Genomic DNA, 20,646 nt, shown 5'->3' with positions numbered 1-20,646 from the left:
GCTTTTACACAAGTTATAAATGGCCATCTTTACACAGAAAAAGCGCCACAGAAACCAAATCTGAAGCGGCATAAAATCACGCAAATGTTTATAAGACTGAAGCGGCATAATTAATATACCACGCCTTCATAAAAAATGCTGTTTATTCAATATTAATTTGCAACGTTATTATTAAATACGAATGTTTCCTGTTATACAGAACGAGTTTCTGATGTGCTGCACAATTGTGATATTAAATCAGTTTCAGCTTTGGACAGCTCATCTGATTGTCCAGCGGCATGTGCTGCAGGAGAAATCCCTGACCGCTGGAGAAGCCGCCAGAAGTGCCGCGTTTTGCGCGTGCTCTTTCTCTTACAAAATCACAAATGTAGTAGAAATTGCGCTATGGGCACAAAGCTGCTCAGTCAAAGTTTTATAGGTTACGTTGTGTACTTTTAACTAACATATCTGCCGAATAGTTATTTGTAAAAACTTACTTGTTGTCGACTTCTGGCATCTGTAGATGTTTTTTCGCTCTTTCCTCTTGGCTGAATTCTTCGTTGTGCAAATGTGTGGCCAAGAAATCAAAATTCAGTGACAACGGTTGAAGAAAAGGAAGAAAAGATGTGCAGACAAAGCCAGTTTTGAGCTCAAATATGAGAGACCATCTCGAAATGCAGCGTTCTAAAGTTCCATCTTGATTGTCCACTGTGATGTCACAATGGATTTTCTACATTTGATTCATAACAGAATAGAGAGCAATAGTCTAGGCTTGCGCTTTAATACACAGATCTGATACAAGGAATATTCCAACTTTATACATTACAAAATTATAGAAATTAACTACACTGACCTGTGTACGGAAGGGAACTTTTGATTACTTGTGTAAAACTATTACATTTTTCACATTTATTTGAAACAGCATTTCCACTCAATGTATATGTTTGTCTGTTTGTGGGCATAGCTCACTTAAAAATGTTAAAAATAACCCAACAAGTAACCCAACTGTGGGTTGGTATAGCACCTTCCCAACTGTGGGTTATTTTAACCCAATGCATTGGGTTAAAAACAGTTGTGTTAACTTTTTATTTTTATTCATGTCATTATTTTAATAAATAAAATACACATTTTCAAATACAGATTGTTTATTTGTAAGAAACAATACATACATTTTAAAATATACATTTTAAATGTCAAACTAAATATTGGGGAGTCTAGCATTTAATGTAAATATACATAAATGTGTACATATTAAATTCAAAATACACAGCACAAATACATTCAAAACCTATTAAAAAATGTACAAACAGTACACATTCAAATCAAAACATATATTTGAAACCTTCACACAAATGTACATAGAGTAAACATACATAAAATGTGTACATACAACACAAAAATTAATACTACATTTAAAACTACACAAAAGTGCACAGAAATATTACATTCAAAACCTATACAACAGAATACACAAATTCATAATATTAAATCCTTCCAGAAATAAACTACTTTATTAAAAAAATCCACAGTACACTGCATTGATGTGTTGTAAACATACCTTAGCAAAACAAATACAAATGATGATGATCAAAGTTCTTAATGAGGCAGCAATGTGTTGAAGGAACTCCTCTGGATATGTTCAAGTTTGCATGCTGCAAAAACTCCCAAATGGGGGCAGAGGTCTTTGGATAGTTTGTCATAGATGTATAAAGAAATCTGAAACATACATCCAATGCTTGAAATAAGGTCTTCTGTTCAACTTCCTCCACACTGAAAATGAAAACCTGCGAGTTCTCTTTGTCCCCAAGAATTGTCATGTGGATCCTGGCTTGTCTCACTGTTCAGCTAATGCACCACGTTAGTTCCAACCTTAGAAGAATAAATAAAGTTCAGTTGGCATGCAGTGACAACATCAGCAGTGTTACATTACACAAAAGTTACAATGAAGTAGTGCTGTACTGAATTAAAAAATTGTCACTATAATTAGTCATTACACCTGCTGTTAAAAAGATAGTTTACACAAAAATAAAAATTCTGTCATAATTTACTCACCCTCATGCTTTTTCAAACCCGTAAGACTTCTGTTCATCTACGGAACACAGAAAGGCAGTAAAGACATTAAAGTCATCCATTTAACTCCAGTAGTTCAACCTCAGTTTTATGAAGTGACGTGAGTATATTCTATCCCTTAACCATAATTTACCACTTTATTTACAAAATATTCATCTCAATGCATGTTCACGAGAGCACCTTGACGCATGTGTTTTGTGTTGATGAGAGAGCAGATGTTGTGTGATGTTTTTGTTGTTGCACAAAGCACTCGTGTCGCTTCATAAAATTGAGGCTAAACCACTTGAGTCACATGGATTACTATAATGATGTCTGTTCTGGGCCTTGAAAGTGGTAGTTGCATAGGCCGTCAATGGAGGAACAGAAAGCTCTCAGAACTTAATTTGTGTTCCGAAGAACAACGAAAGTCTTACAGTTTTGGAACGACATGAGGGTAATTAATGGGATAGGGTCATTTTCATTTTTGGGTGAACTATGATTTACTCACCCTTAAGTCATCCTAGGTGTATATGGCATTCTTCAGACGAACACAATCAGCGTTATATTAAAAAATGTCCTGGATCTTCCAAGCTTTATAATGGCAGTGAATGACAAAATGTGAATGCAAAAAAGTGCATCCATCCATTATAAAAGTGATCCACACGGCTCCCGGGGTTAATAAGAACCCAATGAAGTGAATCAATGGGTTTGTGTAAGACAAATATATTATATTTAACACGTTATAAAGTAAATTGTCTAGCTTCCAGTGGACCGCCTTCCGTATTCAACTTCCAAAAAAAACGTAACAGGCGTAACGATGACTTTGGGCGTAGAGCAAGCGTTTTGAACTGCGAGAGGCGTTACACTTTCTTTGTAAGTTGAATACGAAAGGCTGTCTGCCGGAAGTTACAAATTTTTAAATATAGATATTTTTCTATTAAAAAATATTAACCCCCCCAGAGCTGTGTGGAGCACGTTTATGATGTATGAATGCACTTTTTTGGTCTTCAAATTTTGGGCTGCCATTCACTGCCATTATAAAGCTTGAAAGAGCCAGGACATTTTTTTAATATTACTCAGATTGTGTTCGTCTGAAAGAAGATCAGTCATATACACCTAGGATGACTTGAGAGTGAGTAAATTATGGGATAATTATTTGGGTGAACTAACCCACAAGCAGAATCACTAAAGGACAGAATAAATGGATGCATATGAGCCACAGAGCGGTGCACTTTATCAAAGCTAATGTGATAGTGTTGCTTTTACTTACAGGCTGAATGTCATTTAAGCTTATCTTCATTTCAGCATTGTTTCCACTTGTGAGGTATGGCGATGATGGCAGGAAGGGTTTTAAAGGGAATTTCTCCATGATCACCTTTTGAAAGAGTTTACAGAAAAAGAAAAAAAAGTTTTCACCTATACCACGTGTATGGACCTAATTTCATAATCACTTAGACGCAACCAAAACAATTTTTCCAAAATAAGACAGGCCTTCCTTATAATGAACATCATTAAACTCACCATTCCAGGATAGTCCAAATCAAAAATCAAATCACTTTTATTGTCACTCTACCATATACACAAGTGCAACAGTAGGTGAAATTCTTAGGTGCAGTTCCGAGCAACATAGCAGTCATAACATGACATGACATGTACAACATTTAAGCAACAACAGATTATAACATCTGATGCGCACACAATTCCTCACAGCACAGTATACACTACAATAGACAATAAATAATTTACACAATGTGAGTGTAGTTCTCACAGCTTTAAACAATATACACATACTTACAATATACATATACTTTAAACAATATACACTAAACATACATTAAACAATAACAATATACATTAAGTTATAGTAATAATATACAATGTACAGTATACAATATGTTCACAATAGAAATCCGATGTACAATAGATACGCTATATGATAAATAAATGTGTATATAATGTGTGTGTGTGTCTACAGTGGGTTGTGCTGAGTGATATTCTGTCCAGTGTGTGTTATGATCCTGATGGATCAGGAGTTAAGGAGTCTAATTGCTTGTGGGAAGAAGCTGTTCTGGAGTCGGCTGGTGCGTGTTCTGATGCTGCGGTACCGCCTGCCTGATGGCAGCAGTGAGAGCAGCCCATGGTTCGGGTGGCTAGAGTCTCTGATGATCCTCTGAGCTCTCTTCACACACCGCCTGGCGTAAATGTCCTGGAGGGAGGGAAGCTCACCTCCGATGATGCAGCTGGCCGTGCGCACTACCCTTTGCAGGGCTTTGCGGCTGCGGGCGGTACTGTTGCCGTACCAGGTGGTGATGCAGCCAGTCAGCAGGCTCTCTATGGTGCTGGTGTAGAAGCGTGTGAGGATGTGGCGGTTCATTCCAAACCTCCCCAGTCGTCGCAGGAAGATAAGGCGCTGATGAGCCTTCTTCACAGCGGCCTCGGAGTTGACGGACCATGAGAGTTCCTCTGTGATGTGGACACCGAGGAACTTGAAGCTGCTGACTCTCTCCACCGGTGCTCCATTGATGGTGATGGGGCGGTGTTCTCTCTCATTCCTCCTGAAGTCGACCACCAGCTCCTTGGTCTTGCTGACGTTGAGGGAGAGGTTGTGCTCCTGACACCACCGTGTCAGAGTGTGCACCTCCTCTCTGTAGGCCGTTTCATCATTGTCAGTGATGAGACCTACCACCGTCGTATCGTCAGCAAACTTGATGATGGTGTTGGAGCTGTGGGTTGCCACACAGTCATGTGTGTACAAGGAGTACAGGAGTGGGCTGAGAACACAGCCCTGAGGGGCTCCAGTGTTGAGAGTCAGTGATGAGGAGATGTTACTGCCCATTCTGACCACCTGGCGTCTGATTGACAGGAAGTCCAGGATCCAGCTGCATAACAAGCTGTTTAAGCCGAGAGCCCGGAGTTTAATGTCAAGTATGGAGGGCACAATGGTGTTGAATGCTGAGCTGTAGTCCACAAACAGCATTCTCACATATGTGTTCCTCTTTTCCAGGTGGGAGAGAGCAGTGTGTATGGTGGATGAAATGGCATCATCAGTGGAGCGGTTTGTGCGGTATGAAAACTGCAGTGGGTCCAGTGAGGGAGGGAGAACAGAGCAGATGTAGTTTCTGATTAGTCTCTCAAAGCATTTGCTGATGATGGGGGTCAGAGCAACAGGACGCCAGTCGTTTAAGCAGAGTGTTTTTGACTGCTTCGGTACAGGAACAATGGTGGACGTTTTGAAGCATGTGGGGACCACAGACAGGGAGAGGGACAGGTTCTACATGCGGTTCATGTGGTTATTATTCAGGGAGGGTGAGAGATAATGGAAAGTTGACAGATTTAAAAACAAAAAAAAAAAAAAAAAACCAGAGTGGTCTCCTTCCTAATCTTCTTCTGACTCTGGACAACTAAGATCATATTCATCATCAGTGTCTGTTCTGCATTCGGTGTCCTGTATCTGGAGGTCATCAACTATAGCACTATACATGCTCACAGCTTGTTGGCATAAACTCTCCAGTGCAGAGGACCTCCGCATGAGGACACTTTTCAAACCAGCTGTAGCATCCTCTGACATGTCACCAAAATCTGTAACATACATAAACATAAGAATTACAAGTATTGTTCTAAGATTATAGCATGTAGAACCACATATGACAGAAAGATGTAACTTTTTTATTTCTTTTATTTGTTGCAAGAAAACGTAAACACGTAATACAATGATATTTTATTGTCATATGCATATAGTTAATAGATGTAAGAAATTCATTGAAATTGCATGTTTGACATCCTATACTTTGCATAAATTGGGGGTATATAGTGCAGTAGGGGAGGGATGGGAGTTTGCAGAAGCTGTGACTGTGTGTGATGGGGTGGGGGGGGGTTAATGTTGAGGTGAGGATAGGGCAAACAAAGTGTGAGGGTGGAGCAGAGTGGTATGACTAATATAGAAAAAACAAAACTTGTGCCTCTTTTCCACTGACTGGTACCAGCTCCACTTGACTCTGCAAGCACTTTTGGTTCCACCTCTGTTGAAGTTCCAAAAATGATGTGTAAATATTGGAGATAGCAGCAGCAGCTCAGTGTTAGTACATGTACATGTTAGTAGATGGCTGATAGAGTAAATATTGCCATCTTCCCAAAAACGTGTCTGTAGTGTGATGAATTCAGAATACTGTTGATTTTATCTGCTGTAGTGATTGCTGTTACCATCTTTTCCACATTGTTGATGCTAGGGTAGTTTAGTTCTGTGTGACCATAACAACCAGTTACATGAAATGGTACTTTTATGCAGTGGAAAATTAAACGTTTGAAACCAAACCGAGTCATGTGAGGTGAGTTGAACTGGTACCAGTCAGTAGAAAAGGGACTACATATATTTTGGTGAGAATTTTTTTTTTTTTTTTTCCAAATTTGACTTACAGCCCATTCTGATGTTTTCTTTCAGCTTCTCCACTCCCTTTATCTCCTTTCGGAGAGACGTGATGTGCTGAGACATCTCCTTCACCAGGATGCTCTGCTCCTCCTCAAGGCGTCTAATTAGCATCATTTGGTCAAAAAGAGATCGTTTTAACCTGAAGGAGTGACCTTTAGGTAGAGGGATTTGTTGGAAATATGAGAGAGAGAGAGAGAGAGAGAGAGAGAGAGAGAGAGAGAGAGAGAGAGAGAGAGAGAGAGAGAGAGAGAGAGAGAGAGAGAGAGAGAGAGAGGTTTAGAAATACTTTATTTTTTACTTTTTACTTGTTACAAACATGATGTCTTAAAAAACAAAACCATTTTACCATTTAAAAAAAAACCATTTTACCATTTAAAAAAAAACCATTTTACCATTTAAAAAAAACCATTTTACCATTTTTTAAAACCCTAAAACCAACTGATCATCATGTACAACACATAAAACCTCCTTAAAACACCATGTTTCACAAAAAGCAGGAATATTATTGGTAAGACTGTAATATGCAAACTCAGTTCTCAATCTTGCTGCCACCATCCACATCAGCATCACTCTAGGATCCGTCGCCGCCACCCCTAGACCTTTATTCTTCCTGGTTTTCCATATAGCCATTTTTGCTGTCCCTATTAAATAGTTCAATAAAACTACTCTCTTCCTTAAAACAAAACTATACTTCAACCCTCCAATAAAAACCTGATCATTAAAATCCCCTGTAAAACCATTAAACCAAATGTTTAGTAACTGAAAAAGATTATTTAATCTACCACATTTTAAAAACAGATGTTCTAAATCTTCTCCCTCACCACAAAACCTGCACTGCCCCCCCACTGCTGGATTCAGGTGTGCCACGTGTCTGTCTGTAGCTATGGCCCCGTGGATAATCCTCCACTGCAGATCAGCAGTACGCTTCTCTACAGGGGGTTTATACAGGGTCCTCCACCTGTCCCGCACAAGGAACTCTGGTCCCAACAAACCTGGCCATCTGGAGGCTTTCTGTCGCTTTAGTGACCGCTGATGCATCACTTTAACCGTAGAGTGATAGAGCGCCTTCTTTGAAACATTGTCCAAATACTCCAGTTGAGGAGTCCGAGAGTTCAGGATTGAGTTGGCGACTTCACCCTCGTCCTCGTCACTTATTTGCAGTGAAATGCCAATCCTTGGAAATTCTGGTTTGCCACTATGGTTATCCATTTGACCTCTTGCCATGTTCTCTCCATACATGTTTTTTACCACCATGGAAATTTCTTCAATCAATTTAGATGCAAGTCTCTGTGACTGTAGGCCCGTAATTCCTTGAATAACTCCCACTGCTTTCCATCCATCGTTATCCATGAGTTGACCCAGCTTCACAATCCCCTTCCCAATGAGACATGTTTTGACAGTCACTGATGATAAAAGTCTTGTCTGGATCATATTGTTAAAAAATAAAGGTTCCTCCGGAGCCCATTGAGCAGAACTGCTCCGATCTCTGTCCACTTTAAAAACACTCCTCCACACATAAAACATTGTCTGATAAAAAGGTGTAATTCCAGAAAGATTCATTTCTTCCAATCTCATTAAAAACAGGTGTTTGTCCAGTCCAAGACTCCCTGCCCTCTGTAGAATGGCACACGCAGTATGAGTCCACAACAAATCTTTGTCATACAAGAGTCTCTTTGCTGCTTGCAGTCTAAAAGCATTGATCCTGCTCTTGACATCCACCAGTCCATGTCCTCCTTCACAGACTGGCAAGTAGATCCCCGATGCCCGGATCCAGTGCTCACCACTCCAGAAGAAGTTCACCAGCTTTCTTTGTATTTCACATATGACTTCTTCCGGTGGATCCAGGACGGCACACCTGTGCCACAGGACAGAAGCTGCCAGGTTGTTAGCAACCAGAACTCGACCTCTGTAGGACAACTGTGGTAATAGCCATTCCCACTTAGACAACCGGCTAGACACCTTCTCCAGCAAACCCTCCCAATTCTTCACCTGATACTGCGCACTACCAATAAAAACCCCTAAAACCTTTAACCCTTCTCTTCCCCACCTTAAGCCACCTGGAAGTGTTGGACATCCCGTCTCTTCCCACCTGCCTATAATATACCCCACACTTTTCTCCCAGTTCACTTTTGCTGTAGATGCCTTTTCATATAAATTAATGTTTTTGTTTAGTCTTCTAATGTCTTCCTGCCTTGTAATAAAAACAGTGATGTCGTCTGCATAAGCTGATAATACAAAATTCGCACTTTCACCCCCATTCTGAATCTCTACACCTTTTAGGTCTTTTTTCAGTCTGTGTAACAACGGTTCAATCATCAGACTGTATAACTGACCAGATAACGGACAGCCCTGTCGAATCCCTCGACCAATAGGAACGGGAGCGCTTAGACCCCCACCAGCCTTAACCATAATAAATACATCAGAATATAACAACTTTACATATGATAACATAATTTCACCAAACCCAAAGTTTTTTAAAACATTAAAAAGATACCCGTGATCAACCCTATCAAAGGCCTTTTCCTGATCTAATGATAAAATACCCAGATTAATATTATTAAGATGGCTAAAATCAACTAAATCTCTTAACAAATAAATATTATCTAAAATTGACCTCTCTGGGACACAGTACGTTTGCTCTTTCTCAATTAAAAACTGTAAACAATGTTTGATTCTGTTAGAAAGACATTTGGATAAAATCTTATAGTCCAAGCATAAAAGAGACACTGGTCTCCAGTTCTTCAGGCAGCATAAATCCCCTTTTTTTGGGAGCAAAGATAAAACTGCACGGCGACAGCTTACAGGTAGTAACTTTTCTTTAAAACAACTTAAAAATACTTCATGTAAATCCTCTCCTATAATATTCCAAAAGTGTTTATAAAACTCCACAGGCAGTCCATCTATTCCCGGAGAGCGCCCCGAGGACAGCTGCTGCACCGCCTCCGTTAGCTCCTTAAAACTGATCTCATTGTCCAGCCATTCCTTCTGTTCATCAGGTAACTTTGGCAAGTCTTGGAGTAATTCCGCAGCACTGTTAGAGTCACAAGGTTCTTTGCTGTATAGCTTCCCATAAAAGTCAACTGTCATTCTTTTTATTTCCACTGGGTCAGTCGTTATGGATCCATCAGTACGTCGCAGGTGAAACATGTGTTTTTGTTGTACATTTTTCTTCTCTAAATTAAAAAAATAGGAAGTGGGAGCATCCATGTCTTTGATGGAGCAGTATCTTGCTCTAATCAGCGCCCCCTTCGTCTGTTCCTGTAAAAACGATCCAAGCTCCATTCTTTTCTTTTTCAGAAAGTCCTTCTGCACCGCTCCAGTATCATCCATAAGGCTTTTTTCTAATTTCATAATGTCTTCCTCCAGTCCTTTTATTATTGTTTTAATACGTGATGAAGAATGCAGGGTATAGTTCTGACAAAAGACTCGTATTTGAGCTTTACCCACGTCCCACCACTGGCTCAGACTCTCAAAAGAACTCTTCTTCACTCGCCATTCATCCCAAAACAATCTAAATCTTTCAGTAAACAAAGCATCTTGTAAAAGTTTGGTGTTAAGATGCCAATAATAAGTTGTTCTTGACAGTTCTTTCAGATTTAAAACTAGACTAACCATATGATGGTCTGAAAAGCCATTGGGCGAATGAAAAACATTTGCTACTCTATTATTCCATGTTTTTTTAAGATAAAAACGGTCCAATCGAGCCCCACAAATCACATTGTCAGTCACTTTAACCCATGTGTACTGCCTTTCCTTCTTATTCCTCATTCTCCATACATCCATCAAACCATTTTTTCCTATCATTTTAGAAAGTGCTAAGCTGGATTGGTGATGTGGTTCCACCCCATTCCTATCAACAGTAAAATCCGTTGTACAGTTCCAGTCTCCCCCCAGAACAACACACACACCATCATTAATCTTCTTTAACGTCTCATTTAGTTTTATAAAAAACTTCACCCTTTCCGACCCGTTATTAGGGGCATAAACATTAACAAAAGCAAACAAAAAACCACAAAACTCTATCTTTGTTAATAAAATCCTCCCTTTCTCAATTTCCTCCACAGCTAAAATGTTAAAATTCATGTTCTTTGAGAATAAAATAGCAACCCCAGCACTATTGCTTGAGCCATGACTTAAAACCAGCTTCCCCCCCCACCACATACCCCACTCCACCTCATTATTAACGTCAGTGTGTGTTTCCTGTAGGAAAGCAACATTAATTTGTTTTATCTTTAAAAATTCTGAAACTACTGCTAATTTCTTCCTATCTCTACCCCCGTTTATATTTAAGGAGCCAACCTTCAGACACTCCATAGAGAAGAGAAAGAGAGAAAAAAGGGACAGAAACAGAAGAACCCATAGTGAAAAAGACACTCTCTGTAACTTATCCATTTTTTTTTTTTTTTTAATTATTCGAAGCACTAGACCTGCCTTGACGTAACTTCGTTAAAATTTTCTTTAAACGAAATCTCTTTTTCTTGCTTAGCTCATCAAAGCTTACTGTTCTTTGCAACAAAGTGGCTGAAGCAATAAATCTATCCACATCCGGGAAAAAATCACTGACTTCCACCACTTTCCCAAAAGTAACATCCAAAAAATCATTTATTTCTTGCAGTGTGTAAACATTTTCCACAACCTGGGAACCAACTTCAGAAACATCTGAAAGAGCATCATCGTTATCATTACTCATTATAGACCCCTGTGATGTTTCTAATTGAGTCTCAATTCCATTTCCACCATCCTCAACAATCACCACTTCTCCGCTTACTCCTGCCATAACCTCACCTTCATCTGCCATCACCAAATCCTCACCAATCACTGTTTTTCCACTTCCTCCCACCGTAACCTCACCTTCATTTGCCATCACCAAATCCTCACCAATCACTGTTTCTCCACTTCCTCCCACTGTAACCTCACCTTCATCTGTCATCCCCCTTCCCTCAGTATTTTTATTTTTATCCATAGTAGCAATAGACCTCACCTCACCTACAACACCAGCAGCACCACCACTATCACCATCACCACCATCATCATCATCCTCACGCACCTCACTCTCCACCTGAGGCTGTTCTTCCCCTTCCTTTGATCCCTCACCTGCAGCATCCGCACCCTGCTGTGTATTCTCCCTGTCCTGACCTTTGTGTGGACACACCACCCTCTTATGCCCAACGTCTCCACATACAAAGCATTTCATGTTTCCACTACTCGCATACACCTGATAAGATTTCCCTTCATGCCACAGTCTAAAAGAAACATTCAAATCCGGTTCACTCAGAAACATAAAAACTTGTCGCCTGAATGATAAAACATGCTTTAAAGCCGCATTTTTACACCCAAGTGAAATCATTTTGATCGGGCTAGCGAACTTCCCGTAGCTCGCCAGAGATCGCTCAATCTCGCTGTTTTTAATGAAAGGCGGAACATTTGAAATTGTAACTCTCGTCGTCGGTGTAACCAGCGGTGAAACGGTAATAAAAGCGCCACTTACCACAACACCGCTGCTTATCAGCCGACTGACCAAGACTTCCTCCTTCACAAAGATCACTACTGCCTTGTTCATACGGGAGGCCGAGCAGATGTTCTCGTACCCGATCTGCTCGCCCGCCGCCAGTAACACATCCTCCACTGTAACGCCAGGTTCAACCACACACCTGACGGCATGCCGGAGCGAGAGAGACGCCGCTCCACTCTCAGGGAGGGACGCCATCCCGACTCCGCCACACCACACCAAACTATAACTTACCTTTCCTAACTTAATCAATAACCTAATCCATAACCTCAAAGTAAAGAGAAAAGATAAAGAAAAAAAAAAACAAACACTCTCACCGTGTTCACCCTCACACGCACTCACACACTCCCAGCATGCACCAGAGAGAGAGAGAGAGAGAGAGAGAGAGAGAGAGAGAGAGAGAGATTTTCATTGCAATACCGTAGACAGACAGGCATACATTTTAGAGAACATGTCAGGACTACCATACCATCCTCACGTCTCTCCCAAGGCAGGATGTAGTCCTCTGTCAAATTGGAGGCCAACTCCTCGTCAATTGTATCCTCTGCAATAGCATTGTACAGCAGGCTCTTTTGTTTCAGTTTTTTTTTAATTCTCTTATTTTTCTTTGCCTTGTCTGGTTGCTATCTGCAAAGTGAAATAAGAAAATCATTGCAATGTAAATGCAATGTACCATTTGAATATCCGTCAACCAACCATGTTGACGATAGAGGTCCTGCTTCTTGCGTAGCAGGGCCACTATGATGCTCTCTATCTCAGCCCTGAGATCATCTGTTGCTCCCTGTTCTGTTGTGCTCCCAGGCTCTAAATAGGTAACACAATTAAGCGATTGTTTCATTTAAAAATGTATGATCACCTTATGTAGTTCATATTTGAACAAAGTAATTAACAGTTGTATTTGTGAAAAGTCTGAGCGCTATGCATGATTTACCTGTGACTGCCCACTGCTGAACATCACACACCCACTGCTGTGCAGTTTGTTCAGTGATGTCATTCTTCTGGCGGAAATCACTGAAGCTGGCAGCTTCCAGCTTTGCCCTCTCGGAGATCTTTAAATAACACAAAAATAAAAAAAATATCATGCAAGCTTTCAGCCAATACCGGGATCAAGAAATTCCTTCATCTACAGTTAATAAATCAATGGATGAATGAGCTTATTACAAATGGATGGACTCCAGCTCTGCTGTATGTTGTTAAAATGTATGTTGTGTCAGGCAAGAGGACCACTGGGTCCAATGTCCTTACTTTGATGTATCTGCGGGCCAAGACTTTGTGAAGGTTCTCCGTCTTTTTTCTGTTCCACCCCATGGCCTGTTGAGTGAGCATATTCTCTCTCCCTGATTAAAAAAATAAATCTGCATGCGTGATTGGATCAATTTACCCACGAAAGACCATTGCAGTTAGACACAACCTAACACAACAATTACTTTAGTGCAAGGAGAACAGGAAAAATGACATTTTAGAAGTCAGAAATACCTCATCATAGCGTATGGTTTGTAATGTGTCATACCAACCTGCCTTTGTCATGTACTTTGTGACAAGAGCTGCCCTGGAGAGAAAGCTGTTTACCTAGATAAAACAATACAGAAATTAATGTATTCCTATATTACATTAACAAAAAAACAACAACAAATAAATAAAAACTTATGTATGTGAACATGTAGCCATACTTATTGCTTAACTAATATCTTCTTGTCAACTAGCTATACACCTTAGAATGCCATGGAAACTAAAACAACCACACCCTTTCAGCCATAGCCATAGACAAATTTGGAAAGATCGAGCCCAATTTTTCAAAGTTGGGAGCAACGCTGGATCTTGCCAATTGGGTCTACATTTTAAAACCTCACTATGGCATGCCAGAGCTGTGACATCCTGCATTTTCATAGAATCTTGATGAATCATTGAAACTTGATGATTGGGCACTGTCACCAGGCTGGTGTGTCAAATGGGGTCCTACTGGTGGGTTGGAAAGTCAACCATGGCCTACTGGTTAGGGCCTTGGGCATGTTACTTGTTCGAATGCCGACCAGGAGGAGTGGTTGTGTGGAAAGTGAAAGTGGGTGGGGAAAGTTGTTGAACATTGCTGTCCCTTCCACATCCACGGCTAAGGTGCCCTTGAGCAAGGCACCAAACCCTTCACTGCTCCTCGGGCGCCGCAGCAGCTGATTGCCCACTGCTCTGAGTTAGTGTGTGTCACCTCACTGTGTGCTGTGTGTGTACCTCTCTAATTCACAGATAGGTTAAATGCAGAGATTGAATTTCCAGAAGAGATCATGCTCTGATGGTCATTCGAGCAAGCATAGATCTTTGTTTTATACCCTGATGTACTTCATCCTTCACACTCTGCTTGTCTCTCACATAAATGTATCAGTGAAGTCTCTTATATCTACATAGTTACAATAATGTTGGTAATAACATACTTGCTCGACTTCCTCCCCAACAGTGTTCCCTGCTCCATCCTGATTCCTGCCACCCCATCTCACCCGCAACATAGTGTTGGATTAATTTCATACCATAACTTTAAAAATCTAATGCTATGCAATCACACTAAGCGGTGCTATATAGCACCATAGTTAGCGGTGCTATATAGCACCTTAGTCAAAGAACCGGTGAAGAACCTCTGAAGAACCGGTGAAGAACCTCTGAAGAACCGCTGAAGAACCACTGAAGCACCAAAATTGGTGCTATATAGCACTTAAAAAGGTTTCCCTATGATTACGAGCCAAGAACCATTTTTGGTGCCATATAGAACCTTTTTTTTTTTTTAGAGTGCATGGATTATGTGCACATTAAAATCCCTTTCACATTAAATGTCATATTTTATCTGCATAATATACTACACAAGATATCATAATCACAGACTTACAACTTAGTATATTGCCACTAATACCACATTAAAATAATAAAAAACAATAATTGCTCGACTTCGCATTAGCTGCCTGCTGGCTACTGTTGCATCTGAATTTCAGTAATTTGAGGTACCTCGCATTTTGCTGTATGAGCTTTGGCATGCATCACACTGAGAAATGGCCTCATTTCCATCAGCGGTTGAAGATCTGATGATTCTTCAGTCACTTTGCTTAGGTATGGCCAGTACCTAAAAAGAAGCACAGCATAAGTAGGCATTAACCAACACTTTGCCTGGCCATCAATATAAAACGACTGAAAAAAATCAGGCACTATATGACAGAGAAAAATCCCCCCCCCCCCCCCCCCACACACACACACACACACATTTCCCCATCAATCTGTACATATGTGACTAACTGAGCTTTAAAACAATCTTCTTGGGAAAAAAATCTGTTAAGGGAATTTACTTCCCATAAGGAAATTAAACATGACTCTGATACATTTATCCAAAAATTTCCATAGCGTGTGACAAGTGGTATCTGTACAATTGCACACTTTTGATCTACCCACATACCTGCAGACTGCCACTTGTATCCCCTCTTCATCTATTTTGGACGATGATTTTTTTGACGTTTCCTTACTCGCCCTGAACCTTGAAACGCCACATGTTCCACTGTTATCTGCCTGTAAAGTCAGATATCACTCGTCTTAACAAATAGAAAAAACAAAAGACACACAAACATAAGCAGTAGATATACTGTCTTAATATTCAATATTAGACATACTCTTGTCGTGCTGCTGCCTCTGACATTGTTAAGAAAGGCTGATACCTCCTCATCTTTGGTAAGAAATAACCCCTTGTACAAAGAGGGTTCCTCATTCCTGTCCATTAAAATTGATCACAAAAAAATGCACTTTTAACTGACCAAACATTTATTACTCTACATGCAACTATTTCTATGACAATGCTGTGGTTTTGATATTGACATTAATGCCTGTGTAATATTAACATACCCCCCTGATTTTTTGAAGCGATAATGTTTGCGATTGCCATCACAACACACTGCCAACATGTCTGGGTGACATGCTGGACAATAAAAATCATTTACTTCACACATCACCTCTTCTGTGTGCTTGCAAAAACAATATTCGAAAAAGCTTTTCTGGAACGTGTCTGCACAGACATTCCCCGGCTATGACATAAAAATAATTATTAGGGTTTACAGAAAATAAATATTACAATATTACAGATACAGTAATATGATTATGTGTTACAATGATTCAAGCAGATTTACCCTTCCAGCCTGAGCAGAACGGTGCTCCAGTAGCTTTAAAAAGGCCTGCCTTGACATCGAAGGAGCCGATACTTTAATGTGAGCATAAGCTTCGAAGACATCAAAACTATATAGTGTCTGGCAGTTTGTTGTGCTTGGCCAGTAGCGGTACCTAAGGAGCTCTTTCACCCCTGGGGTCCATTCCACAAGACAGGTAGGACAAACTTTACGAGGCAAACAGAAATCATATCGTCCTGTGAAAAAAAGAGACACATTAAACATGTGTTTCACAGAATCAACTTTTTCCAACTCAACTGACCATTATACATTCATTGTAGTATTTGATATGGCATTAACATTTGGTAATTGGTATATTCCTCAAGAGAAAATCTTTGCCTTGATTGCAATTGTTAACTTCTGCGGTACAACAAAACAAAAAGCAGGACTTTCCAAAGTTACCATTCATGGTGACCACAGAAATATGCTTGCCAGAGGTGACCTCAATCTCATGGGTGCACTCACATATTGCCCTACGTGCAGGCAATGGCAACTGACATACTGCAATGCAAAGAGGTTGTTACATTTTTCCTCAATCGAGAAGGTGTATCTATACTTGTCATACTAGTGATTCAAAACCAACATCTACAAAACAGACAACTCTACCATGCCATTATCACTGTTTTCTTACTAATAGCACGTTTCATAGTCAAAGACAAACAAAAACATTTTCTTCAGTCAAAGAGTGATTCAAATTAAGAGTTTAAACCTTTTCCACTGACAAAGTCTATCAACCAAGAATATGTGTGTAATAACTCTTTACTAGTCAACAGTAATTGATAATAAATACATACCCTGCTCACAAAAGTGAGGCTGACCATTTTCACCCATCACCACAGCCTTTGTGGGGGAATAGGCTCCAGGTAGCCATGGAATAGTGCCTCCCTGCCGTGGAACACATTCTTTTTGTGAGCCTCCAAGTCGCATCCTCCACATAGAAATTCCATGTCCAGTGGCACACAATCCAGGCACCTAATTACTGCCTCTCCAGTGCCACACCTGTGGCATTTTTCATGGACATCTCTTTCAGCGGACAGTTTAGCATCGAGCAGCACTGGCCTTGCTGCTTTTGCCCTTGTACCAGCGTGTAGCTGCCGCTGTGCCCATTCTGTTTTTTCTGCTGCCACATTAACCTCAACTGAGTCCAGAGTGTCCCTCAACTCTTGAAGACGTGTTTCTGAAAATAAATGAAAATATATAAATAACTGTTAAACAACCCTTCGATTGAGTGAAGGCACAATAGATAAAAATTACTTAATACGGAATGGTACAAAAATAATTATGACTTAAAATCCGACTTTGACCAAGCCACACACTACAGTGTCCATTCAATGTTGGTTTAATGTCCTGTATATGGACTTGCTCATGGTATCACAAACCATTGTATCACAATGTTATCACAAATCATGTAATATGCTTCCGATAATAGACCAGTTTGAAATGAAGAGTTGGAGTGTCTATCACTTCCCAAACTAGGCAAGAATTAACTCCTCTGCAAAAGCACTGAAAAAAGTGCTGAATTGTCAAAAATCTGAATTTCACATTCATGTCTACAACAACAAAATACAAACACAAACCACTTTTAATGTTAGGTGGAGAAGAAGTGTGAGACATCAACAACAATGAATCAAGGAAAAGTTTAGCAAGGTCATTAGAAAAGTTTATATGGAGGAATAGGAAATGTAGTCATAGTGATAAAATAGACATACTCACCAAGACTTGCAGTCAGCTCTTCTTCTATCTGAGGGACTTCCTCAGACACTGTGTTCAATTGAACATCGGAAGCTGTAAAGGCCAATACATTTGTTTATCTATTCTATCAGGGTCTTAAAGCATCATATATTTTAGTCCCGAAAATTCACAAAATTCAATCATACATCTGGCTCAGTGAGCTCAAACCATCTTTTCACTCACCAACATTTAGATAATTATCGTTATTAAACTACAACAACAGTGCTAGAAACAACAAACCTAATGCACGGCGTTCTGCTTTTTGACGTTTCTTACGTCTGTGACTTGTGGCCGCCACGCTTGCGACTGCTTTCTTTCTCTTAGTCCTCTTTCTTTTTTGAGGGACATGGCTTTCCATTGCGATTGCAGCCTATATGAAAATAAAATACTAATGTTTTCTGATAGAATGTCAAACTAACTTATGGTTATGTTTGATGGATGCTTTTTCCAAAGAAAGTAACAATAAAAAACACAAAACAAAAACTACAAATTATTATAAAATACTACACTACTCCAATGTGCATTAAATGTAAAGAACATCATACCTCAACATCCACTATAAAAAACAAACAATGTAATATAATGTAATACCAATAGTGATTTTCATAGACATGGGTGTAAAGTTATCAAAATTTCTCACCCTGGCCTCACGGAAAAGGGCCTTGCTTATTTCAGCAGCCATATGGCCCCTGACCTCACTGGGATCTTTAAAGACTCTTGAGTGGTTTTCTGACATGGTGCACAGACACAGTACAAAAATACAGACAATAATAGACACACAATACAGATATGAAGATGTATGTGTGTGTGTGTGTGTGTGTGTGTGTGTGTGAGAGAGGGGGGGGGGGGGATAACTAGAGAAAAACAGAGTGAGAGAGACAGAGAGAGAGAGAGAGATTGAAAGAGTGGCTCTTAAAAGTGCCTTTGTTTTCTATGTATAAATATATATAGAGATATGTAGAACAGCAAATAATCTGTAGAACAGACAAGAAAACATCATTAGAGAAAAAATATAATGTCTACATTAATGCGAGACACTGCAGGTGAATAGGGTAAAATTTTAAAATAATAGATATCACCATGAAACTTCCTCAGTTGATTACTTACACAAGTATATAAAAACAATGTATTACAAGTTTTAGAAATTTGTATGTTTAATTATGCAAAGTAGGCATTATCTCATTAAATATGCGCAATTTTGCATATAATTTCACTAACATAAATCTGAACATATGATAAAACCAAAAAAAAAATTTTTCATTTTGTTTACACACAAGATAAAAAAATAATTTCAGATGGGTTTCAGGATAGGGCCTATATGCTTTCATTACTTAGGAAATTCAAAAATATACTGAAAAACAAAATAAAATAAAAAAATCGCAATATTTTTTTGATTAAAATGTCACATAAATCCGTCATGATTTACAAATCCCTTTGAAAATATCTTCAGAATACTGCAAGGTGTTAACCAGAAAGTTTGGTGTAACTACATAGGTGCTACATAGGCTGAGAGAATGACAAAAAACTCATTTTGAGAAAACGTCTTTTAAAATTTTGTAATGTAAAAATTCATACTTTTTTTTTAGAGGAAAACAACTATTTACAGACACAATATCTTGTCAAATATTTAGCAATCAACAATACCAACCATTTTAAACGCATCAAAACCTATTACTCAACATTTATAGATAGTAAATACGCAGGTCTGAGATGCATACCGATTTGTAGAGGGGATCCAAGCAATGACTGGAAAAACCGCCAAATTCTCAGATGCGCGCAAGGAAGTGTGTCGCTGTCATGACAACAGACTGTCCGATTTAACATTAATTTATTATTAGTCTTTATCGTTTTTTGTTTTCGTTGTCTGTATATGACTATCTGTCAATTCAGTACAAATAAAAAAATACTAAATTAGTCCAAATATTATTTACACTAAAATGATGGATGGGGAGTTTGATTGATCAAGTCTGCCTCTAGTGATCCGATTATCTGTGGTCCCGTCACGGAATAATCCGTGGTGCCATCACAGAATTTGTCAATAGGCAAAAGGCTATACAAACTGATCAGGGGAGATAAGATGTTCACAGTTTAATGAGGATATTGCATCGCAAACACAGAGAACTTGAATTGCCTACTGAAAGTGTAGCAATATAGCAATATCGTCCAGTGAATGTGAAACAATCTGTGGCGACCGTTGAATATTCCGTGGTCTCGTCACGGAAATCAGGGTGACCAGAAGTTATCCTAGCGATCAAACGACGACAGAACAATGCAATATCAAGCTAAAATCACTTTAAAGTTAAATATTATAAATTTTATACCAAATTATAAAACGACGTCAATTGGGGGAGCGCAGGTGTTGTAACAGCCCGTGTGTGGACCACGGATGCTGCTGTCATTGACTTACATAGGCATCACTTCCGTGGGCACATCACGGAATTTTCGGCGATTCCGTGAAACTGCCACAGATTTTGAGTTAAGGGGCCGTGTTCATTTCACGGAATTCTGTGAGACCAGGTTGCAACATAACAAAGAGGTTAACGAACTTTCAGTCTTCAGTTTTTCTTAATTCTCTCAATACCACCATGGAGAAAAGTATAATTTGACATTTAAGCTGACAGTTGTCAAATTTCAAGCGTGGGTAAAGCTGGATACGGAGCGGCTGAAAAATTCCTTTAATGCTTGCGCGCAGACGTGCACGTGTGTTTGTGTGTGTGAGGGAGAAGGAGGAGATATATTTCATTAACTTCGGGGTGTTATCCTTAGGT

General features: G+C 39.5%; 1 protein-coding gene across 1 annotated transcript; it reads right to left on the bottom strand.

The window, feature by feature from the left end:
- Positions 1-6,270: 6,270 nt before the first annotated feature.
- LOC307122371 (uncharacterized protein) lies at positions 6,271-13,288 on the bottom strand. The gene is made up of 5 exons (XM_079846363.1): positions 13,209-13,288; positions 12,895-13,012; positions 12,660-12,767; positions 12,433-12,590; positions 6,271-6,606 (listed from the first exon to the last, which is right to left on the bottom strand). Exons 1-4 carry the CDS (start codon positions 13,269-13,271, stop codon positions 12,541-12,543), a joined length of 339 nt encoding a protein of 112 aa, XP_079702489.1. The 5' UTR covers positions 13,272-13,288; the 3' UTR covers positions 6,271-6,606; positions 12,433-12,540.
- Between the last annotated feature and the right edge of the window lie 7,358 nt (positions 13,289-20,646).

Source organism: Gobio gobio (assembly GCF_949357685.1).
Source record: "Gobio gobio genome assembly, contig: scaffold_91, whole genome shotgun sequence".
Taxonomy (NCBI): Eukaryota; Metazoa; Chordata; class Actinopteri; order Cypriniformes; family Gobionidae; genus Gobio; species Gobio gobio.
The sequence above is the reverse complement of the archived record's forward strand: the minus strand, read 5'-3'. Positions and strand labels throughout refer to the sequence as shown.